This window comes from Dipodomys merriami, unplaced genomic scaffold (assembly GCF_024711535.1).
Source record: "Dipodomys merriami isolate MVZ:Mamm:240054 unplaced genomic scaffold, mDipMer1.0.p SCAF_71, whole genome shotgun sequence".
NCBI lineage: Eukaryota > Metazoa > Chordata > Mammalia > Rodentia > Heteromyidae > Dipodomys > Dipodomys merriami.
This window is the reverse complement of record NW_027206302.1, coordinates 4352501-4377849: the sequence shown is the minus strand read 5'-3', so window position 1 is coordinate 4377849 and position 25349 is coordinate 4352501. Positions and strand designations below refer to the sequence as shown.

The window sequence follows — 25349 nt, the reverse complement described above, 5'->3', positions numbered from 1 at the left end:
TTCCTTGAATGCATGAGGCCCTAGGTTCGATTCCCCAGCACCACGTAAGCCAAAAAAAAAAAAAAAAAAAAAGCCAGAAGTGGCGCTGTGGCTCAAGTGGTAGAGTGCTAGCCTTGAGCTGAAGAGTTGAGGGACAGCTCCCAGGCCCAGAGTTCAGGCCCCACGACTGGACCAAAAAAAAAAAAAAAAAAAAAAGAATGGAACCCACCAGGCCTGTGATATACTGACTGGAGCCAAGGATACTATGCTTGCTTTTTGAGGGGGGCTGAGGTGGTCTATAATGGAGCTTGAACTCAGGGCCTGGATACTTGTTTGTTTTTTGCTTAAGACTAATGCTCTGCCACTTGAGCGACATCTCTACTTATGGCTTTTTGGTGATTAATTGGAGATAGGAGTTTCAAGAACTTTCCTGTCTGAGCTGGCTTTGAATCCCAATCTTCAGATCTCAGCCTCCTGAGTAGCATAGCTGGCCTCCTTCTGAGGCTACTCAGGATCTGAGCAGAACTAAAATATACCTAGCTTTTGTGGGAAAACCTCAGGCAGCTCTAAGTCTCCTTTAGAGACACAATACAAGTATAAACAAGCTTGAGCACTTCTTGGATCAAAAGTCAAATTATAAACTCTCAAAGCTTTTTAACTTGTTCCCTGCCATTTAAACCCTAAAAGAAAGTTTAAGACTTTAAAGACTTTTCCGTAGTAGTACATTAAGAACTCCACTTCCTCCCCTAAAAAAAAAAAAAAAAAAAAAAAAAACCCACATTCTTCTAAAATAGAGATATATTTTATTGTGCCTGAGAAACTTGCCTGTCATGATCTTTATCCACCAGATGATACCTTGCTCTAAATGCCACAAGCCGGGCATAATATGCAGGGGCTGGAATAGAGACTGATCGTGTGCACCTTACATAAGTGTGGCACAGCTGGTAGGTCAGGAGCTGGAGTTCATCTGCAGTGAAGCAGTTGTCATCCCACAAGACCTGATAATGTGAAGGACGGCTGGTTCCCTGGAGAGAGAGTTTTAGAATGAATACATTTCTAACATGGTGAGGACCTAGCATGAGAGAATTCAGACCTAATCCTCAAACTCAGAAGTAGTTCTATCTAGCATACCTACAAGTAGATAACTAAACCAAAAAGGTATTAGTTTTGGGATATAAGAACTAACAAAGTTAAAAAAAAAAAAAAGAACTAACAAAGTTAAGTATAGGATTTAATAACAAGTATACTCAAGCTAGTTGCTGACTTTGCAAATACCTCCCTATCAGGTCAAAGATCTGAACAAGCTTCCAAATTACCTGAATTCCTGCATGACTACAGAGGTAAAAGTCAAACTCTGATGGATGTGTGATGGTACTGTCCACTGTAGTACCTGCTGGGACGTTGCCACTTTTCCCCACCTGTTAAAAAAAAATGTAGTTATTGTGTTTGGCTGTGCGCAGGGTGCTTTTTCTTTGATATATTGGTAACAAGTTGATAAACTGTTCTTAAAGGAAGTCTTGAAAACTAGTTAAATACAAAATGTTGATTCCCCTTGTAACCTTCCCATTTCATCCTAAAGTATTTTCTCAAACAAATAGTCTTGGAGATTTGAGACAGAATTATTTTACTTGTGGGTTTGTACTGCACTACTGCTATTTATTTTTAAATGACACAAATAGCATTTAAGGGCTGGGGGTATAGCTCAGTGGTATACCTATACACACACAGACACACACACACACACACACACACACACACACACACACCCCTTAAACTTGATAACCTTCCTAAAAATCAGCTTTACTGCTTTGAGAAAAAGTTAGTGAATGTATCTTTGAAGTGATCCAGTAGATTCAGTAAAGTATTTTTTCTTCTTGTACTACAGTTTGAACTCAAGGCCAAACACTTGCTCAGCAATACTGGAACCTGGAGCACATCTCTAGCCTAGCTTTTTGCTTTTTTTTTTTTTTTTTTGGTCGGTTGTGGGGCTTGAACTCTGGGCCTGGGTGCTGTCCTTCAGCTCTTTAGCTCAAGGCTAGCGCTCTACCACTTGAGCCACAGCACCACTTCTTGCTTATTATTTTGGAGACAGAGTCTCATAGATGTTTCTGCTCAGACAGCTTCAAATGATAAGCCTCTAGGTCCCAGCCTCCTAAGTGTCTAGGATCATAGGCATGAGCGACTGGTATTCAGTTAAAAACTAGAACTTTTTTGTGATCAATAAACTAAGCCATTTGCAAATGAGCATTAGGAAATGAGCCCTGAAATAGTGATTAAGAAAGCATTTTCAGTCAGGTGCTGGTGGCTTTGTAATACTAGCTACCCAGAAGGCTGAGATCTGAGGATTGTGGTTCAAAGCCAACCTCGGCAGGAAAATCTGTGAGACTCTTATCTCCAATAAAACTACTCAGAAAAAGTAGAAAGTGGTGTTGTGGCTCAAGTGATACAGTACTAGCCTTGAGCCAAAGAAGCTCAAGGACAGTGCCCAGGCCCAGAGTTCAAGCTTCAGGACCAGCAAAAAAAGAAGAAGGGGGAGGAGGAGGAGGAGGCGGGAGGAACAGGAATAAGTAGGATGAGGAGGAAGGAGGAGGAAGCAGCAGCAGCAGCTGAGCACTGGTGTCTCATGCTTATAATCCTAGCTACACAGGAGGCTGAGATCTGAAGATCATGGTTCGAAGCTAGCTGAGGAAGGAATGACCATGAAACTCTTATCTACAATTAAATACCAGAAAACTGGAAGTGGTGCTGTGACTCAAAGTGGTAGAGTGATAATCTTGAGTGAAAAAGCCTAGGGACAGTGCCTAGGCCCTGAGTTCAAGCCCCACAACCAATCAGGAAAAAAAAAAAAAAAAAAAAGCATTTTCAGATCTAGGCCTACCCTCACAACTAACATGACTTAGAATAGAATACCTTTGTGCTTTAATCTTATCATCTATAAAATTAGGTAAAGATCTCTTGTACTTCTAAAATCCTAAGACTCTTCAAAACATTGAAATCAAAGTTCCAGGAAGGTGGAGAGGAGAAATGTGTTTACCAGGAACAGAATTAAATTAAATCTTGCTAGTTGGTCACTCTCTTCTGTTGCACAGCGGAGTTCAATATGAGAAAGTTTATTCAGCTCATAGGTATAAATTTGGATGGAAGTTATTTGGCTCCATTCTAACCACTGTTACCTTCAGCTAAAGAACATACAACAATGTGTATCAGTTACTCTGAGTATAGAAAAAAATCGTTCCATCAAATTCATAAACTTAACTAGTAGCTGGACCATAGGATGTACAATTGAGTTACCATAGTCCCCTTTTATCCCAGGTTTTGCTTTCCACAGTGTGTTACCTGTGGTTAACCAGGGTACAAAAATATTACTATATATACTCTAAAACAAGTGAATTTTACTGTACTTATATTAGACCTCAATAAAAGTACTGGTAAGGCCAGGTGCCAGTGGCTCACACCTGTAATCCTAGCTACTCAGGAGGCTGAGATCTGAGATCATGGTTCAAGGCCAGGCTGGGCAGGAAAGTCAGTGAGACTCTTATCTTCAATTAATCACAGAAAAAGCTAGAAATGGCATTGTGGCTCAAGTGGTATAGAGCTTGCCTTGAGCTAAAGAGCTCAGGGACAGAACCCAGGCCCAGAGTTCAAGCCTGGCCGGAAAAAAAAAATACTGGTAAGAAGGAGTGGGATGTATGTGGTCATTCCTAGGTTAGAGTAGACAGTGGCTAGGTGCTGGTGACCTAGATTTGCAGGTACTGAAGCTGAGATCTGAGGATTATAGTTTGAGGTCAGACTGAGCAGGACAATCTGTGAGATTTATCTCCAATTAACCAGCAAAAAGCTGGAAGCAGAGCTTTGGCTTGAGTGGTAGAGTCCTAGCCTTGAGCCAAAAAGCTCAGACAGTGCCCAGACTCTAAATTCAAGCCCCAGGACCAGCACACATACAAGAAAAGAGTACAGTGTATGTTGGAAATAGGGGAGGGAGGAGGTCATGTAAATGAGGAAATAAAAATACTCCTTTAGTTCTAATCTGAAAACACTGAAGAGCAAAGGAAAGTGTGTGGTGAACAGTATATATGTGTGTGTGGGGAGGAGGGGTTAAATATTTCTGAGCAGTGGAGAATATTTTAAAAGCCTATTCCTGACAGCAGGGTGGCTAAATACAATGGAGAAGGAGGAATAGTAACTGGGAGGTGGCTAGGAGTTCCTGCATACAGAAGAATTCTGCTTAGGGAAGGAGGAACACACAAGAAGAAAACTTAAAACATAGGGAGCCAGGCACTGGTGGCTCACGCCTGTAATCCTAGCCACTCAGGAGTCTGAGATCTGAGGATCACGGTTCAAAACCAGTTTGGGCACCAAAGTCCATGAGACTCTTATCTCCAATAAACCACCAGAAAACTGTGGTACTGTGGTTCAAGTGGTAGAGTGCTAGCCTTGAGCTAAAGAGCTGAGAGACAGTGCCCAGGCCCAAAATTCAAGTCCCATGACCAGAAAATGAACAAACAAGCAAAACAAACAAACAAACAAAATCAACCAGAGGGATTTCAAGACAGATCTGGACCAACTGGTTTTAGGAGACAAGAAGGAAGGAGAAGAATTTAAAGACAACTCTGAAGTTTCCAATTTGTTTGCCATAACACAGACAATGATGCCAGGTAACAAAAAGAAAATTGGGTAGAAATAGGTTTTGGATGAGGATAAAACAATCAGAGGAAGGTTTAGACATGTTTTGCTTGCATGCCTGCGGTAGATTATGTCACTAGAGCCAAGTATTCCCATGCCCCTCCCTGGGAGAGGATTAGACATCCTCATCCAACTGTTTTAGGAGTGGCCATGTGACCTGCTTTGGCTGATAAAATGTGGTGTGAAATGTGTTACTTCTGGGCTGAAGCTTTAAGAGCCAGCACTGGCTTGTCATGTATCTTTTTTCTCTTCTGCCACAATAACTGGCAATGTTCCAGATAGACACATCTCTGTAAACCTAGGTTCCAAAGGGAGGATGGCAAAGTCACAGCTGTGACAGAGCCAATGTAAATGTGAACAAGAAATAAACCTTTGTGGGGTTGGAGGTGTGGCTCCAATGGTAGAGCACCAACCAAAGAGTAAACGCATCAGATACTAAGTTGGAATCCTGGTCTTGGAGAAAAAAAGAGAGAAGGGGAGAAGGAAGACCTTTGTAAGCCACCAAGATTTTTTTTTATAGTTATCACTACAAGTCTGAGCAGTGCCTGATACAGTGCATCCCCCACTCCTATCATGTCAAGAGTAGAAGGAAAGGACATAGGTGACTGGAACTGGCAAGAGGCAGATTTAGAGAACTGAAGATGTTTTTAAGGGACAAGGGTACAAAGTAACCAAGAACTGACCCTGTCAACCTTTAAAGGTTAGTGACACTAGGTAGTAAGGGCAGAATGTAAGTAAGTAGGTGTATCTGGTAGATCCTTGAAAGTTCAGATCAGGAGCTGCATAGAGCTGTTTGGAGCTAAAGAAATACATATTTAGGAGCTAGTATGAAAATAAATGAGGTCAGAAGAGTGGATGAGAAAGAATTGAAGTTAGAGAAAAAGTTAAAATTGAGGAAGAACTAGATAGCACTAGGAAACATGAGTGGATATTGGACAACAGGAGGCAAAAAAGTCAAATAAAGTCTGATTATAGATGTGGGCAGTGTAGCTGGAAAGTCATATCAAGACAAAGAAGGCAATATTGTCTTATAAGTACCCCGCGCTAACCGATTGCGCCACTGGAGCTCGGCAATATTGTCTTAAGTGTTGCAAAGAGGTTAGTGGAGGAATCTGACCCCATCAGAGATGAGCAAGATATTAAAGGAACAGCTTTATTTCTCTCTTGAAGTTCTGACTTCCTGAAATTGATGTCAGTCTATGGAATGAAAGTATGACTAAGAAAGTATCAAGAGAAAGCCGGGTGCTGGTGGCTCACGCCTGTAATCCTAGCTACTCAGGAGGCTGAGTAGCTAACCGATTGCGCCACTGGAGCTCGGCAATATTGTCTTAAGTGTTGCAAAGAGGTTAGTGGAGGAATCTGACCCCATCAGAGATGAGCAAGATATTAAAGGAACAGCTTTATTTCTCTCTTGAAGTTCTGACTTCCTGAAATTGATGTCAGTCTATGGAATGAAAGTATGACTAAGAAAGTATCAAGAGAAAGCCGGGTGCTGGTGGCTCACGCCTGTAATCCTAGCTACTCAGGAGGCTGAGATCTGAGGATCGAGGTTCAAAGCCAGCCAGGGCAGGAAAGTCCATGAGACTCTTATCTCCAATAAACCACTAGAAAACCAGAAGTGGCTCTGTGGCTCAAGCGGTAGAAAAATCACCTTGAGCTGAAGAGCACAGCGCCCAAGACCAGAGTTCAAGCCCACGACTGACCAAAAAAAAAAAAAAAAGAGAAAGTCAACTGATGATTTTTTTCTAAAGTTAAAGTCATGAAACACAAGGTTGTAGGTAGACTGATGGAGAGGCAGAGTGAAGGGGTATTTATTAGCAAAATTAAGGAAGATTTGAGCAACTCTACAGTCAAAGAATGAGAAAGACTAAATTTGAAAACTGGGTCATTAATAAAGTGAAACTCTCAAGAAGGCAGAAATAATTAGTCAAGAGCATAGGCGGGAGCTAAGTATGTGGCTCAGCCTGTAATCCTACCTACTGGGGAGGCGGAGATCAGTGACTGTGATTTGAGGCCAATCAGGTGAAAACAGAAGTTCTTGAAACCCCATCTCAATGGGCTGGGTCTGGTGGCCTAAGCCTGATATTCCCAGTGACACAAGAAAGCGCAAGCAGAAACTGCAGCCAGGAAAAAGCTGGACCCCACCTCAGGAATAACCAAGCAAAAAGGAGCTGAAGATGCAACTAAAGTGTCTGCCTTGTAATGTCTGCCTTGTAAGCTGAGGCCCTGTATTCAATCCCCGTAATGAAAAAAAAGGCATAGATGGAGAGATTAGCCTAAAATATGAAGGAGATGAGGAAGAAGATAAGAAAGCTCAAAACTGAACGAAGTTTGAAAGCAGAGGAAATATGGTTAAAAAAATTCATGGTATCTCCTCTAATCATCTGCTGAGTTAGATGGGATTAAAGATGTGCACCTCCAATCTGATGAACAAATGATTCATTCCCCACAGCAACTCCTACCACCTTGAGAACAGAAGCAAAGGAAATAGGCATGTGGACTGACTCAAAACTGAAGGCATGCTCAGAGAGCTGGAGATGTTGATAAGAATCCAGGATAAAAATAAAAAAAATAAAAATAAAAAGGTACAAAATAAACCAAATACTGGGGCCTCAGATTTTTTTTTTTTAAGTAGTGCTGAAGTTTGAACTCAGGGCCTTGCACTTACAAGGCAAGAACTCTATTGAGCCATATCTTCATCCCTGTTTTATGTTGGTTATTTTTATTTTTATATTTTTGTCAGTCATGCATGGGGCTGGGTGCTGTTCCTAAAGCTTTTTCGCTCAAGGCTAGCACTTTACCACTTTGAGCCACAGTGCCACTTCTGGTTTGCTGCTAGTTAATTGGAGATAAGTCTCACAGACTTTCTGGCCTGGGCTAGCTTTGAATTATGATCCTTAGATCTCAGTCCCTTTTTTTTTTTGGTTGGTCATGGGGCCTGAACTCTGGGCCTGGGCACTGACCCTCAGCTCTTCAGCTCAAGGCTAGCACTCTACCACTTGAGCCACAGTGCCACTTCTGAATTTTGTGCTTATGTGGTGCTAAGGAATTGAACCTAGGGCCTCATGCTTGTAAGGCAAGCACTCTATCACTAAGCCACCTTCCCAGCCCCAGATTTCAGCCTCTTAAGTAATTAAGATTATAAGCATGAGCCACCAGCCCCCTAGCTATGTTAGTTATTTTTGAGGTATGGTTTTGCTTTCTACCCTGGAGCATGCCAGAGCCACAACTCACTGACAGTGTGCTGTCACATCTAAGATAATAGATGAGCACCACTGTACCCAGATTTTTGTTGAAGAGTTTGTTTCACAGACTTAGGTTAGAGGCCTTAACTGGCCTCTAACTTCAATCATCCCAATCACAGGCTTCCTAGTAGCTAGGATTACATGTATGAGCCATTGATGCGTTTCTTGGCACTGTCAACTATGAAAGATTACATTAGACATTAAAGAACAGAATGGTGGTATAGTTTTGGATTTTAGTAATTTTAGTAATTCAGGGGCAGGCGATATAGCTCAGTGACAGAATGCTTGCCTAACATTTGAAAGATCCTGGGTTCCATCCCTGGCACTGAGGGGGTAAAAATAAAAAAGATAATTCAGGCCACAGAGCCTGTTGTTAATTTGTATGACATCATAATAATTCAGAGTTTGTATTGTAAGACTCCCCATACCTATTTAAAATATTTTTGGAGAAAATTCTTCTTTTTTAAGAAATTCTTCTTTATATGCTAAAATTATAGATCAGGTATTGGCAGTAAAGCTGAGCAAATGGGTTATATGAGGTCATAAGTTTGATCTCCAGCAACATATAGATCCACAAAGACCCACAGACACATCCCTGGTAATTGCTCGTGTCATTGACATTTCTGATCAATTACTTTAAAAAACAATAACAAAAACAAAAACATACCCTCTAGCTGGGTGCTGGTGGATCATGCCTGTAATCCTAGCTACTCAAGAAACTGAGATCTGAGGAACATGGTCTAAACCCAGCCCAGGTAGGAAAATCATTGAGACTCTTATCTCCATCTAACCACCAAAAAAGCCAGAAGTGGAGCTCAAGTAGTAGAGTACTTGCCTTTAGCAAAAAGTCTAAGGGACAGCACCTAGGCTCTTAGTTCAAGCCCTAGGACCAGCACAATACCCCCTCCCAAAAACAAACAACAATGAAAATAAAAACTCTAGAAACCACATAGCTATCACATAAGAGATATCCTTCTTTTTTGGGGGGGGCGTTCTGTTGTGGGGTTTGAACTCAGGGCCTGGGTGCTGTCTCTGAGCTTTTCTGCTCTGTTCAAGGCTAGCATCCCAACACAGAACTCAGCCTCCTGAGTAGCTAGGATTGCAGGCATGAGCTACCAGTGCTGGCTGAAATATACATTCTTTTTATTTTTGTTGTTGTTGTTGATCATGGGCTTGAACTTGGCCTGGGCACTGTCCCTCAGCTCTTCAGTTCAAGGCAAGTGCTATACCACTTGAGCCACAGTGCCACTTCTGGTTTTCAGCTGGTTGTTTTTTTGTTGTTTTCTTTTTTTTGGGTCCGGTCGTGGGGCCTGAACTCTGGGCCTGGGCGCTGTCCTCAACTCTTCAGCTCAAGGCTAGCACTCTACCACTTGAGCCACAGCGCCACTTCCGGCTTTTTTTTTCTTTCTTTTTTTTTTTTTTTTGCTTATGTGGTGCTGGGAATCGAACCCAGGGCCTCAGGCATGCAAGGCAAGCACTCTACCACTGAGCCACCTTCCCAGCCCCTTCAGGTGGTTAATTGGAGATAAGAGTCTCATGGACTTTCCTGCCTGGGCTGGCTTTGAACTGTGATCCTCAGATCTCAGCCTCCTGAGTAACTAGGATTATAGGTGTGAGCCACAGCCACCTGGCTAGTCCCTGAGACTCTTATCTCCAATTAAGTAACAAAAAGACAGAAGTGGTATGGGGACTGGAGGGAAAAATAATGAGAGAGAGAGAGCAAGGAAAAGGTAACAGTGTCCAAAAAAAAATGTACTCATGGGCTGGTAAGGTGGCTCAGTGGTAGAGCGCTTGCCTTGCATGCCTGAGGCCCTGGGTTTGATTCCTCAGCACCACATAAGCAAAAGAAAAAAGCTGGAAGTGGTGCTGTGGCTCAAGTGGTAGAGCACTAGCCTTGAGCTGAAGAGCTGAGGAACAGCACCCAGGCCCAGAGTTCAGAACTCATGACTGACAAAAAGACAAAAAAGAAGAAAAAAAACGAGCTTAGGAACAGCACCCAGGCCCAGAGTTCAGAACTCATGACTGACAAAAAGACAAAAAAGAAGAAAAAAAATGAGCTTAGGAAGAGTGCTCAAGCTGTGAGTTTAAGCCCCAGAACTGGCATGGAAAAAAAAAAAGAAAACTTTCAGGATTGTAAAAGAAAAAAAATCCGGGCTGGGAAAGTGGCTCAGTGGTAGACTGCTTGCCTTGTGTATATGAGGCCCTGGGTTAGATTCCTCAGCACCACATAAACAGAAAAAGCCAGAAGTGGCACTGTGGCTCAAGTGGTAGAGCATTAGCCTTGAGCTGAAGAGCTGAGGGACAGCGCCCAGGCCCAGAGTTCAAGCCCCACGACTGGCAAAAACAACAACAACAAAAAAAACCAAACCAAAAAACAAAACATTCAGAATTGTCATCTAAGTTCACATATAGTCAGTATATTTATTTAATTACTAAGCACCTCTGATTATAAAACATGACGTTAAATCTACTCAAAATCATTTGTACTTGTCATTGTAGGAACTTATATTGTTTTCTTACCCTTTCTGTTTTATCTGCACAGAAGAGTCGTGTGTGATGTCTCTTTTGCACCACAATATATGTTATTCCTGGCCGATAATCTTCTTCCAAACTTATACATGCCTTTCGAATTGCTATTAGTTCAGGCCAAGCTACCTAAGAGACAGAAATGGAATTATGCTTCATTAATAACACGCCTAGAATCTGTTTTATTGAAGAATGGATAGAGGAAATTGCATCAGATTCCAGGAAGTCCCAAAGGGCAACACTGAGCTAGTGACAGTACCTGTTTCATTTGCCCTTCGGATACTCCTCCCCGGTAATAGATGATACGAGTGGGCTTGAAGCGTGTGGATTTGTAGAACTGGATCAGCAGTTCTCGAACCATGTTAGTCAGGTCCTGGATGACCTCCTGACTATATAGTAGCTCCTGGGAGATCTCCTGCCGGGATGTCTGCACCCGAACTGTGGCACAGTACCGGCTGGGGTGGCCATCCATGCTGCCCACCACAGCTGCAATGGAAGGCTTCTTCCCATCCCCTGCTGGAGGGTGTGTAACATCTGCTCCCAGGAAGATGACAGGCTGCTGGAACACTGAGGGCCTGCTCGGATCGAAGGGGACAATGCCACTCAGTCATTCAGGTAACACATCTGGGCATAGAAGAGTTCTACTACCAGAGGTTGATAATCAGAGGTTTAATCTTAGGAGAGAGGACTTGTGCTCTAAGGGAGAGAACAGTAAGGATCCAAATCCAAACTCTTTAAGATGTGAGACTTGGGAAACACAATCAAGTCTATTTTTTTTTTTTTTTTGTCGGTCGTGGGGCTTGAACTCTGGGCCTGGGCGCTGTCCCTCAGCTCTTCAGCTCAAGGCGAGCGCTCTACCACTTGAGCTACAGCGCCACTTCCGGTTTTCTGGTGGTTTATTGGAGATAGGAGTCTCATGGTCTCTCCTGCCCGGGCTGGCTTTGAACCGCGATCCTCAGATCTCAGCCTCCTGAGTAGCTAGGATTACAGGCGTGAGCCACCGGTGCCCGGCTTCAAGTCTATTTTTTTATTTCATTTTTCTCCACTGTATTTATCATTTATACCACACCACACATTTTGCTTTTTTTTTTTTTTTTTTGGTCGGTCATGGGGCTTGAACTCTGGGCTTGGGCACTGTCCCTGTGCTCTTCAGCTCAAGGTGAGCGCTCTACCACTTGAGCCACAGCACCACTTCTAGTTTTCTAGTGGTTTATGGGAGATAAGAGTCTCATGGACTTTTCTGCCCCTGGGCTGGCTTTGAACCTTGATCCTCAGATCTCAGCCTCCTGAGTAGCCAGGATTACAGGCATGAGCCACCGGCACCTGGCTTTGCTTGTTTTTTTGCCTATACAAACCTAAATGTAATTTTTACAGGGTAAGACTTTTGTTTTGTCTTGGTCACTGTTATATCCCCAGTACCTAAAATAATGCTTAGCTTATATGTGCCATTCAATAAATACTTACTGAAAAATGAATTTATTTATTTGACATTAATTTCTCTATTGAAGAAATCAAGAGGGAAAAATATCATGTGTGCCTCTCTGGTAAAAGTCAGACTCTCATGCATGCTCCCTCTCCCCCCACACCCCAAAGAAAAGTTGGGCATGTTGGTATAATCTTTAATTCCAGTAGTTCTGGAGGCTGAGTCAGTTCTGTGAGTCTGAGGCCAGGCCTGGGCTATAAAGGCAAAATGCTGCCACAAAAACACAAGAAGTGCTGGACATCAGTGGCTCACCTATAATCCTAGCTATTCAGGGAGGCTGAGATCTGGAAGATGGATCTGAAACCAGCCCAGGCAGAAAAATCCATGAGACTCTATTAGCAAAATGTTTGGCTGGAGGTACAACTCAAGTGATAGAGTGCCAGCAAACATACAAATCCTTAAATATTGCAATTGAGACTGCAAGTACTTTACTCTTAAACTATAATCCAGGAAGCATTTCAACTCTTGACAGTTTTATGTAATGAGTACTGAAGATACATTGCATGTATTTAAAACTATATACTCTATCATCACATAAAATAGTCCTGGCAAAGAGCAGATAACAACAGCAGAAAAACACATTCATTGTTCATATGAATAACATAACAATATTCTAGCCACAGTGCTAAGCCCCCTACATATATTAATTCATTGGATCTTAATTCTATGAGGGTAGTAAAATTATTATCTCTATTTTTTTTTTGCGTCCGGTCATGGGGCCTGAACTCTGGGCCTGGGCGCTGTCCCTCAACTTTTCAGCTCAAGGCTAGCGTTGTACCACTTGAGCCACAGTGCCACTTCCAGCTTTTTTCTTTTTGCTTATGTGGTGCTGAGGAATCGAACCCAGGGCCTCAGGCAAGCAAGGCAAGCGCTCTACCACTGAGCCACCTTCCCAGCCCTATTATCCTATTTTTTACAGATATAATGTTTCATGTCTGTAATCTTAGCTACTTGAAGATTGGCAAGATTGGGGTTCAAGGCTAGACTGAAGGTAAAAATGTTCATGAGACCCCCCCATCTCAACTAGTAAAAAAGCTGGGCATTGGGCTGGGAATGTGGCTTAATGGTAGAGTGTTTGCCTAGCATGCTTGAAGCCCTGGGTTCGATTCCTCCGTACCACATAAACAGAAAAAGTGGCACTGTGGCTCAAGTGGTAGAGTGCTAGCCTTGAGCACAGAGAAGCTCAGGAACAGTACCCAGCCCTGAGTTTAAACCCCAGGACTGGCAAAAAAAAAAAAAAAAAGGTTGAGCATAGCTTCTAGCAATTTAGGAAATGAAAATAGGAAAACTGTGGTTTAGGCCAGCCAGGTATAATTCAAGAACTTACACAGCACCACTTCTGGCTTTTTCTGTGGTAATGAGCAATTGAACCCAGGCGTCATGCCTGCTAGGCAAGCACTCTACCACTAAGCCACATTCCCAGCCCTGAGTATTACTTTTTTACTACTGTTTCTGTTGGGGAATTAACAATGTCACGGTTTTTTGTTTTTGTTTTTGTTTCTTTTTACAGAGTTATGTAGGTGACAAGCTCCATCATTAGCTGTCTTTTCTGGAAACACTTCAGAGGAGTGAGAGGTCAGTAGCTTTTCCCCTCTTTTCCTTGGAATAATAAAACTGTATATTCTACTTGATAAGGTCTGGAAGAAAACATACAAGTAAGTTCATATTTATAATGCTCGTCTATTTAGAGCAACAATAGTTCATATGTTCACATCTGTTATTACCAAATTCAACATATGAACAGGAATCAGCTCTATCCAGGAGCATGGTTGGAAGCAACAGCTGAGGAAATCACCCACTTCTGCTGCATCCACCACAAGCAAAAACATCCTGAAGCCAAAGCACACAGCTCTCAGTACATAGTAATGGAACCATGTAGGGTAAGTCCATACCCTACACAAGTCATACAGCAGTTTATCTACCTAAGGTATAATATTCTTCTAACACCAAAGAAGACAGCCAAGAAGCTGTGGGCACTGGTGGCACACACCTATAATCCTACCTACTCAGGATGATGAGATCAGAGGATGGAGGATCAAAGCCAACCAGGAGAGGAAAGTCTGTGAAACTCTTATCTTCAATTAACCACCAGAAAACCAGAAGTGGCACTGTGGCTCAAGTGGTAGAGCACTAGTCGAGCTGAAGAGCTCAGGGACAGCACCCAGACCTGGAGTTCAAGCCCCATAACTGACAAAACAAACAAACAAACAAAAGACAGACAAAAAGATCTATCTATGATACAATCCACAATTGCAAACAATTGTGCTTTTCTTAAAACAATTTGGTCACGATATACCTTTGATATAAAAGCATATTAATAATCAGCACATTAGGAATCTCTAGATTCTTTTATAAGTAGCATATGTAGAACCACTTTTGGTAACAAATACAGTACTTAGGAATATGCATCCATCTGAGGATGCATAAAGTGTATCCTGAATTCTTTCTGGTTAAAACCAGGGCTGGCTGCTACTGTGAGATATAGAATGAGAATCTATAAAAAATACTGTAACATGTTGGGTTTTTCCCAGAGGCTGCATCTTCTTTTGCTGGAATACTTTATAAATACATATTAAAAAGTATGGCAACAACTCCAAACAGTCCAACCTGTTCACTCAGCTCTTATCCCAATTTGATTCATATTCCTGGCAATGAATTTCATGGCTGTGTGTTGTTGTTTCTTTTTCTTATATTGTATTGTCCAGAAAGATGTTGTGACATTTCTAAACCATCTCTGGTATGTATGTTCAAGGATGGATGCAACTAATAAGTGGTCAGGCGCTGAAGCCTGTAGTATCCCAGTACCTGTTTGCAAAGGATTGAAGACATTGATTTGGACTCACCATTCAACTCAAGCATGAATCCAAAATTCCCTTCCCTATTATGTTTATCACCTCCTCTTCTCTTTTTACTCCTAATTTGAAAACTACAGTGCCAAGATTACCTGGTTACTGGAAAGATGTTCACCCCAACCGACAAAACTTTCCTAGGGGGCTTTTGTAATTCACAGCCCCATTCCATGTACTTCCAGGTTTCTTTTTTTGTTTTGTTTTGTTTTGTTTTTGTTGGTCATGGGGCTTGAACTCTGGGCCTGGGTGCTGTCCCTCAGCTCTTCAGCTTAAGGCTAGTGCTCTACCACTTGAGCCACAGCGCCACTTCTGGCTTTTTCTGCTTATGTGGTACTGAGGAATTGAACCCAGGGTCTCACCTATGCAAGGCAAGCATTCCACCACTGAGCTACCTTCCCAGCCCACTTCGTTATTTTTATGTACGTACGTATGTATATATGGATGTGTGTATGTACGTATGTATTGTCAGTCATAGGACTTGAACTCTGGGCCTGGGCACTGGCCCTCAGCTCTTCAGTTCAGGGCTAGTACTCTACCACTTGAGCCACAGCACCACTTCTGGTTTTCTGGTGGTTAATTAGAGATAAGAGTCTCATGGTCTTTGAACCGTAATTCTCAGATCTCAGCCTCCTGAGTAGCAGCTCTAAAGAATGAAGGAAGTGGGTTCATCACCTGGGAAGAGAAAGAGTGCTTACTTTTACCAGAAATACAAAATTATACAATAAATGAATTAGAATATTGTGGTAGGATAAAGTGGTTTATAGATAGATGAATGTGGTTTATTCACATGATATAGACTACATAGTATGAAAATGAATGAGTTACTAGGGCTAGAAGAATGGTTGAAGTGGACATGTCAGCTTAGCAAATGCCATTTTTTTTAAAGGAACTGCTGCTATTAAATGCAACAACTAATATATAGACACATGTTGATGACACACAAGATATATAAAATAGTATATTCTGAATGATTCTATTTGTGCAAAGGTCAAAAATAGGCCAAACTAATTTATAGTGGTAGAAGTCACAATACTGGTTGTCTTTGGGGATTTGCAGTGTTGGGGACTAAATGCAGGACTAAATTTATGTATGGTAGGCAATTATTCTCACTGAGCTACCATCCCAAGCCCAGCTGTTATCTAGTTGGAGGGATAATAGAAAGCCTGACAAAGTTCTGGAAATATTCCATATTATAACTGGTTGATGGGTATATATATATGGATGTATATATGTGTAAGAAACAGTAATTGAAATGCATATTTGAGATGTGTATGGTTTTGTGTTTGTTCGTTTTCAGTGCTAGGGATTACAATCTTGGGCCTTGTGCATTACACATGCTAGGCAAGTGATATACTGTTGAGCTACACCCTCAGGCCCCGTGTTTTCAAGGCTGGTCTTGAATTCCCAGACCTCCTGCCTTGGACTTCTGAATATTGGGATTAGAGGTGTGCAACATAATACCCAGCTGAATTATATATGCTTGTTACTATACATAAGTTAGATTTTTTTTTTGCCAGTTGTGGGGCTTGAACTCAGGGCCTAAGCACTGTCCCTGAGCTTCTCTGTGCTCAACACTAGTGCTCTAGCACTTGAGCCATAGCTCTACTTCTGGTTTTTGAGTGGTTAATTGGAGATAAGAGTCTCATAGGGACTTTTCTGCTCTGGCTGGCTTCAAACTGTGATCCTCAGATCTCAGCCTCCTGATTAGCTAGGATTACATGTGTGAGCCATTGGTGCCTGTGTGTAAGTTAGATTCTAAACAAAATTAGGGAAAACAGGCTTCAGAATCTCACCTTTGATGAGGTACAAGCACGTTGTTAATTCCTCCCAGTTTTGCATTTATCTTCAGGCAAAGGTTGGAAAGGGTTTGGGGTGAGGTCTTCACCACATTTTTTACCTGGACACACTGTGTGGCCATACCTAGAAGGGTATCTCCAACACGTTTCACCTCAGCTACAAAAATAAGTTAATTTTAATTTTAAAACGTTTATTTTTAAATGTTTAATTTTAAAATGTTGACCAGTTTTTAGTAAAGGAAAATTCATATGAACATTTATACATACAGTACTGGGTATTAGATGTTTCTTTGGTGTTGGTGCTTTCCTCTGCTAATACCCTCAGGGTACTCCCTCCCCCCGACTCCCCCTCTTCCCGTTTGGACAGGTCCTCCCCACCCTTTTCCTTTCTCCTTTCCAGGAGGCCTGGAAGCTAGCCTGCTTCCTTCATTCTTTAGAGCTGCTTGCCACCACTCGCAAACTCCTTTGAGTTTTTTTTTTCCCCACATGACTATTCTGGCAAAATAGTCAATCTCCCCTGCTCCTCCCTCTCAGCACATACACACCTTTTGAATTTTACCTTTTCTTTACTCTAAATGGTAGGGATTAAACAGAAGGTAACAAAAGAAGCAAATACAGGAAGGGTTGAAGGGCTACTCTGTAGTTTCCACAATATTGACCCAAATGATAACCAGAACTTTTTATCATGCTTCTTCCAATAGATACAAACTAACTAGGTCCTCTTCTGGAAGTGGCTGGCTCCCCCACTCATTCCCACTTTGATCTCCTAAGTGCTTTTTACCAAACATTCCAACTTTCCCAGATTCCTGGACTATGAAAGGATTGTACAGTATTTCCTGCTCCCATTTCCAGTCACTTTCTTCCCCAACTACCCACAGGTTGAATATAGCCCCATGTCCTCTTATAGCCAAGAAGATGCAGAGAGAAAAGAAAGATGGGACAGCAACATTCCAACAATGGTTGTTCTACCAAGGTGGATCTAAGAGTGGCGATGACAACATGAAGCAGAAGTCACTTGTAGCAGGAACAAGAAACAAATCTTCAGCCAGGCACTGGTGGCTCATACCTATAATCCTAGCTACTCAGGAAGCTGAGATCTGAGGTTCAAGATTCAAACCAGCCCAGGCAGGAAAGTCTGTGAGACTCTTCAATTAACCACCAGAAAACCAGAGTGGCACTGTGGCTCAAGTGGTAGAGCACTAGCCTTGAGTTGAAGAGCTCAGGGATAGCACACAGGCCCAGAGTTCAAGCCCCATGACCAACAAAAAACAAAACAAAACAAAAAACCCCACAAAACTTCATTGTTGTCTGTTTACAGGACTGGGAACCAAATATAGGGCCTTGTGAATTTTAGGCAAATTCTTTACCACTATCTTAGTTGCTTTGAACCACTGACAGTTTGGAATTACTTGTGACTGTAGCACACTTAGATTATCCTATCAAACCAACTACTTGAAATCATCCCTCATTCAACATCAAAAGGGTTCATACCATAAACTGGTGTCTTCCCAGGCAAGATAACCACTATTAGTTGTAGGCCCACGTATGTCATTTTCAGATGTTTAAACATGGGCTCCACACTGTCTGCCCCTTGTGCATACTTGCAGAAACAAGGCTGACCCTGGATAGGCATTCCTGCATCCTTGGAGATTTTACGAAGTTGGTCAGTGAAACTCCTGTTAAGATAGAAACAGTAAGTGTCACAGAGTTTTCATTCAGTGTGCATCAATGTCAACAGACAAAAAGAACCCTTTAATGAGCTTATAAAAACAGACTAGCAAACTGGGCACTGGTGGCTCATGCCTATAATCCTAGCTACTCAGGAGGCTGAGATCTGATGATCAAGGTTCAAAGCCAGCCCAGGCAGGAAAGTCCTTGAGAGTCTTATTTCCAATTAACCACCAGAAAACTAGAAGTGGTGCTGTGGCTCAAGTGGTAGAGCATTAGCCTTGAGCTGAAGAGCTGAGGGACAGTGCCCAGGCCCAAAGTTCAAGCCCCATGACTGACAAAAAAAAAAAAAAAAAAAAAAAAAAAAGCAAGCAAGCAAGAAAGAATGAAGAAAGAAGAAAGAAAGAAAAGAAAAAGTCTAGCAAGCTGAGTGCCAGTGGCTCATGTCTGTAACCTTAGCTACTCAGGAGGCTGAGATCAGAGGACTGTGGTTCCAAGACAGCCTCGGCAGGAAAGTCCATCATACTATCTCCAATTAATCACCAAAAAGCTGAAAGGAAGTAAAGCTGTGGCTCCAGTGGTAGAGCACTAGCTTTGAGTACAAAAGCTCAGGGACAGCACCCAGGCCCTAAGTTCAAGCCCTAGGATTGTCTCTTTCTCTTTCTCTTTCTCTCCCTCCCTCCCTTCCTCCCTCTCTCTCTCTCTCTCTCTCTCTCTCTCTCTCTCTCTCTCTCTCTCTCTCTCTCTCTCTCTCTCTCTTTTCTCTCTCTCTCTCACACACACACACACACACAGACCAGTAGTTGTACCACTACAATTATATCAGAGAATCTGTATTAATAAACCATCAGATTATAGTTTTGAATTTTTCTGTTGTTAGCAGTTCTAGGGTTTGAACCCAGGGTTCCACATTCAATCACCTTGTACTCTACCACTTGAGCCATACCTCCAGCCCTACTTTTTGTTGGATAATATAAAATAGATTCTCATGGATTTTTCTGTCTGGGCTGGGTTGAACTGGCATCCTCTGTATCTCAGCCTTCTCAACTAGGATTATAGGTATGAGCCACTGGCGCTTAGTCTAGAATTTTTACTTTATTATTATTTTTTTTAATTTTTTTTCCTGCTTATGTGGTGCTGAGGAATCGAACCCAGGGCCTCATGCATGCAAGGCAAGCGCTCTACCACTGAGCCACCTTCTCAACCCTACTTTATTATTTTTGACCAGTCATAGGGCTTGAACACAGGGCCTGGACAATGTCCCTGAACTCTTTTACTCAATACTAGCACTCTTAACACCTTGAGCCATAGCACCACTTCTGGCATTTTCTGTTTATGTGGAATTGAGGAATTGAACCCAGGGCTTCATGCATGCTAGGCAAGCACTCTACCACTAAGCCACATTCCAAGTCCCTTTATTCTTGCTTTTGCACAACTGGGGATTGAACCCAAAGTCTTGTGTGTAGCAAGCATATGCTCTACAACTGAACGCTTGTTAAGTTCTTATGGTTTAGCTGGACCTCGGGGATTACAATAGCATTCCTGTTCAAAGATTTGCTGTGGTTATTTTCTTTTGTTGGCAGTAGTGGGTCTTAAACTCAGGACCTGGGTACTTTCCTTGAGCTTTCTTGTTCAAGGCTAGCATTCTACCACTTAAGCCACAGCTCTATTTTTGCCTTTTTGGTAGTTAAATGAAGATAAGAGTCTCATGGACTTTCCTGCCCTTGCTGGTTTTAAACCAAAATTCTCCTTCTGAGTAGCTACAATTATAGGCAGGAGTCCACTGGTGCTTAGTGTGTGGTTGCTGATAAATTTTAATATTTAAATCAGCAATTCTGTACTGAAGAAAAGTGTGTCAAAATTTCAGGTAGCACATATTTGGTAAGGCTGGAACAAGAAGAGTTAGACAAGGTTGTGTTCAACTGAGACTGCAGAAACAGAGCATCACAAAATCAGTGTATTTAGGATTAGAGTCAAACTTAGATTTGATTCAATAACAATATCAAAAGAAATCCCTCAAAACTCAAAATTCTTTGTAGAATTTTAATTTTTGGATTGAAGAAATTGTTTCAATCTATGCACAAAACTTTCTGAATGATCTCTAGTATATTTGCCAGTGGATTGCAGGATTCCCTTCTTTCATCCCATTCCAAACAAATTTCTTTAATATAAACTGGTGCAATATAGAATGTAAACCAATACAGTCAGTTAGTAACCAACCATGCAGTAAAATATTCTCAGTAGTGGGCTGGGAAGGTAGCCCAGTGGTAGAGTGCCTGCCTTGCATGTATGAGGTCCTGGGTTAGATTTCTCAGCACCACAAAAGCAAAAAAGCCGGAAGTGGTGCTTGGCTCAAGTGGTAGAGCACTAGCCTTGAGTTGAAGAGCTGAAGAACAGCGCCCAGGCCCAGAGCTCAAGCCCCATGACCAGCAAAAAACAAAAAAACATTCTCAGTAGTAAATCAGAATGATTAAAAACAAACTAAAGGGCTGGGAATGTGGCTTAGTGGTAGAGTACTTGCCTAGCATGCATGAAGCGCTGGGTTCGATTACTAAGTACCACATAAACAGAAAAAGCTGGAAGTAGCCCTGTGGCTTAAGGTGGTAGAGTATTAGCCTTGAGCAAAAGAAGCTCTAGGAGAGTGCCCAGGCCTTGAGTTTAAGCCCAGGACTGGCATCTAGATAGATAGATAGATAGATAGATAGATAGATAGATAGATAGATAGATAGATAGATAGATAGATAGATAATAAAGCCAAGTGCTGGTGGCTTACATCTGTGATCTTAACTACTCAGGAGGCTGAGATCTAGGGGTCACGGTTTAAAGCCAGCCTGGGCAGGAAAGACCCCATGAGACTGTTATCTCTGATGAACCACTCAAAAACTAGAAGTGGTGCTGTGGCTCAAGTAGTAGAGTGCTAGCCCTGAGTACAAAGGGTCTCTGGGACAGTGCCCAGGCCCTAAGTTCAAGCCCCACAACTAACTAAAAATAAAAAGTAGTTTTTAATCCTCTTTTTTTTTTTCCTGTTGGTCATAAGGCTTGAACTTGGGGCCCAGGCACTGTCCCTGGGCTCTTTTGCTCAAGGCTAGCACTCTACCACTTTGAGCCACAGTTTCATTTCCAGTTTTTGAGTGGTTAATTGGAAATGACTTTTCTGCCTGGTCTGGCTTCAAACCATGATCCTCAGATCTCAGCTTCTTGAGTAGCTACGATTATAGGCATTAGCCATTCGTGCCTGGCAGGATTTGTTTGTTTTTGTTTTTGTCGGAAGTGGGGCTTGAATTCTAGGCCTGAGCACTGTTCTTTAGCTCTTCAGCTCAAGGCGAGGACTTTACCACTTGAGCCACAGCACCACTTCTGGTTTTCTGGTGATTAATTGGAGGTAAGAGTCTCATGGAGGAGAGCTACCTGAGCCACCTGCTCCTGGAAATGCCTGGAAGTTTTTGGTTTTGTTTTGTTTTTAGGTCCGGTTGTGGGGCCTGAACTCTGGGCGTGGGTGCTGTTCCTCAGCTCTTCAGCTCAAGGCTAGCTCTCTACTACTTTAGCCACAGCGCCACTTCTGGCTTTTTTCTTTTTGCTTATGTGGTGCTGAGGAATTGAACCCAGGGCCTCATGCATGCAAGGCAAGCACTCTACCACTGAGCCACCTTCCCAGCCCCTGCCTGGAAGTTTTTAATCCTTTTTTGAAAAAAACACAATACCCAAAGAAGTACTATTAAAATGCAAATTACTAAAAATGCAAGAAGTCAACAAGCAGCATTGCTTCAGCTTTCTTACTCACAAATTTGTGCTCTAAACATATGGAAGCTGAGTCAGATTGTTAATGTAATTCTCAAGTTTGTAATTTATGGTGCTATCAGGTCTTTTTCTACCCAGATGCTATTGCTATGGGCATCAGGGATTTAGAGGCAGTATACACAGCACATAAAGACAGTATTTCACAACATGGAGGGTATTACTAAGCTAAAAACATGAAGATACTCACTTCAGTAAATCTTCTCTACATTGTTTCTGAGGTGCAAAACAAGCAACTGCCCAAACTTTAATTTCAATGCCAGCATAAAACTGCTTTCCTCGCATATCCCAGACACCCTGGTTAGGTGTAGCTACTGTTTTATTCTTTAAAAAAAAAAAAAAAAAGAAAGAAAAGAGAAAAGACTTTATAATATAAGGCCATTTTAATGTTCAAGACAGGGAAAAATTCAAAATTTTATTCAGCATCAGTCAAAAGACAAAAGGCTATAAATGAGTTTAACTATAGTTTTATTTAACATTGAGTAGTTAGAAAATGGATTATAATCTTGTTTAGACTGCAATGGAGAAGCTTATTGAAATAAACAGAAAACTTACCCGGCCTCCGTACTGCAGCATTGGGGCTGGAAGGACCCGACCTGTGAGCTCTGTCATTTCATTGTGGACAACAATCCCAAATTCTTTAAGGTATGGGTCAGGTCCACCCACCATGCTATTGCTCTTTACCTAAAGAACAGGAAAGCCTGCATATATAAAAAGAGTAACTGTGTCCCATCAGAAAATTTCTATTATTATTATTATTTTTTTTTAATCTTAGAGCTGGCTAATCTTGGAGTCTATGCCTTACCAGTCTACTGATTTCTTCCTGTCTGTCAGGAGCAGATCTTGCTGTGGCTTTGATCATTGTGGATGTCTGATTGTCTGTCAGCTTCTTTATACATCGCTGCCCTGCTACTATATTACAGACCTGTTGAGAGACAGAGAAAAATTCATTTCTGTATCAATAGGCTTCTATATCTTAAACTTTTACTAAACTATCATACATCCTCCATTTCCAGAAACATTTAAATAGTTATAAAGTGAGGTTATCTGTCAAAAATATTTTAGAATTCTATCACAGGTTTAAAACTTTTTTTTTTATTCTTTAAACTATTCAAGAGATTAGCAGATTGGCAAAAGAAAATTGATTTCAGCTTACCTCAAGTGGCAAATATGTATGCTTTTGCTCTTGTCCCACTTGGAGACAGGGAAGATGGGGGTATTTCAGCTGCAGGCTATACTTTTGCTTAAAATATTGAGCTACTGTACATTCCATAGCTTGACCATTTTCTAGCTGTAAAGGAAAGCTAAAGAGATAGGGTTTTTTTTTTTTAGAAATTTATTTTCTTTCTTTTTTTTTCAAACAAGTAAACAAAGCCTAGTAACATTTTCTACCTCGATAAATCAACTAAAAAATAAAAATCAAAGCCAGGCACCGGTGGCTCATGCTTGTAATCCTAGCTACTCAGGAGGCTGGTATTTGAGGATTACAGTTCAAAGCCAGCCCGGACAGGAAAATCTATGTAAGACTCTTTATCTCCAATAAACCACTAGAAAACCAGAAGTGGCACTGTGGCTCAAGCGGTAGAGTACTTGCTTTGAGCTGAAGAGCTGAGGGATAGCGCCTAAGCCCGGAGTTCAAGCCACACGACCGACAAAAAATAAATAAATAAATATAAATAAAAATAAATAAATAAAAATCAAGGCAGGAAGTGTGGTTCAGTGGTGCACAGTGTATGTTTAGCAGGCACAAGGTCCTAGGCTCAATCCTTAATATCACCAAATAGCTATAATAAATAAATAATAAAACAAAGGTAAATCTTCAAATATGTTTCACTTAAGTCATTTTAGTTCACAATAATGTAAGGCCTGACAAATAATTCCATTGAAATTTTTATTTTTCATACCTGAAGTTAGAATGAGAACAAAACTAAAAAAAATTTTTAAACAAGAAGAAATTGTAAAGCCACTCACTGGTGGCTCATGCCTATAATCCTAGCTTCTCAGGATCTGAGATCTGAGGATCCTGGCTTGAAGTCAGCCAGGGCAGGACTGTCCAGGAGACAGTTAACCTCTGAAAACCAGAAGTGGAGCAGTGGCTCAAAGTATTAGAGTGTTAGCCTTGAGCAAAAAAAAAACTCAGGGACAGCCCTCAGGCCCTGAGTTCAAAAGCCCCATGATTAACTAAAGAAAAAAAGAAAAGAAAAAGAAACTGTAGAACTCAAAGATAAAAGACAATCAAATACAAAAATACAATCTCTTGCTGGCTTTTTATAGTTGATTAAATTCAAATAAGGACTTGGAGTCATTCATACAGGAGTTTTATTTGCTTAAAAGAGAACATTTTCTTAAATGAGTGCAGCAGGGTTATTAGGGCCACATTTTCAGATCTCCAAATTTTTACAGTCCTCAATCAGAAGAAATACATGAGGATTTGGAGGCCACAAGACCAAATATATAAAGTTGAGATTATAGAAGAATATTTGGAATAAACTGGGGAACATGATTTAAGAAACGTTCTTTATCTGGCTCTTCTAAAGGGTTAAATTATCTCAAATACTTAGTAAATTTAATCTTGCTTTTTAAAAAACAAACAAACAACTGATCCACAAAGTAATTTGAGAAGGACAATCTATGTGATGCTTAAATTCTAGATGCTTTATTTATTTATTTATTTTGGTTAGTTGTGGGGCCAGAACTCTGGGCCTGGGTGCTGTCCCTGAGCTCCTCAGCTCAGGGCCTCATGTATGCAAGGCAAGTACTCTACCACTGAGCCACCTTCCCTGCTCTCTATATGCTTTAAACATTATGGCAAAGGCAATATAGGGCTATAAAGACTAGTAATTGTGATAGGATATGTGAAGTAATAAAATAGTTGCAGTTCTTGAAACAAATGCTACAAATACTGACTTCACCAGATTTTGATAACATTTTCCCTCCTAGAAAATGAAGTCAGTGCTGGGAATGTGGCTTAGTGGTAGAGTGCTTGCTTAACAGTCATGAAGCCCTGGGTTCGATTCCTCAGTGCCACATAAACAGAAAAAGCCAGAAGTGCTGTGGCTCAAGTGGTAGAGCGCTAGCCTTGAGCACAGAGAAGCTCAGGGACAGAGCCCAAGCCCTGAGTTCAAGCCGCAGGCCTAGCAAAAAAAAAGAAAAAAAAAGAAGTCAATGGAATGATATAAACAGAACATAGAATACTGTTTTCCAATTCTTAGGAAATTCATGTGTACATATATATAATGTCAGTCTGAAGAACTGCATTAATATACTTCATTTGTCCAGAAGTCACCCAAAAACTTCAAGTTTCTAGAGCAAAGCCCTACAAGTG

At 41.4% G+C, this 25349-nt stretch overlaps 1 protein-coding gene across 2 annotated transcripts in view; it reads right to left on the bottom strand.

The window, feature by feature from the left end:
* Ago4 (argonaute RISC component 4) overlaps positions 1 to 25349 on the bottom strand; it is a 46472-nt gene that overhangs the window by 5628 nt on the left and 15495 nt on the right. The window contains exons 8-17 of one of the 2 annotated variants that reach the window (XM_070008784.1): positions 23181 to 23328; positions 22830 to 22949; positions 22580 to 22708; positions 22215 to 22348; positions 18053 to 18237; positions 16559 to 16718; positions 10693 to 11008; positions 10428 to 10562; positions 1296 to 1397; positions 805 to 1004 (exon numbers count right to left, since the gene is read on the bottom strand). In XM_070008784.1, coding sequence (XP_069864885.1) covers positions 805 to 1004; positions 1296 to 1397; positions 10428 to 10562; positions 10693 to 11008; positions 16559 to 16718; positions 18053 to 18237; positions 22215 to 22348; positions 22580 to 22708; positions 22830 to 22949; positions 23181 to 23328 — 1629 coding nt within the window. Of the gene's footprint in view, positions 1 to 804; positions 1005 to 1295; positions 1398 to 3019; positions 3159 to 10427; positions 10563 to 10692; positions 11009 to 16558; positions 16719 to 18052; positions 18238 to 22214; positions 22349 to 22579; positions 22709 to 22829; positions 22950 to 23180; positions 23329 to 25349 lie in introns of those variants that run through there. The other variant, XM_070008785.1, reaches the window with a different exon arrangement.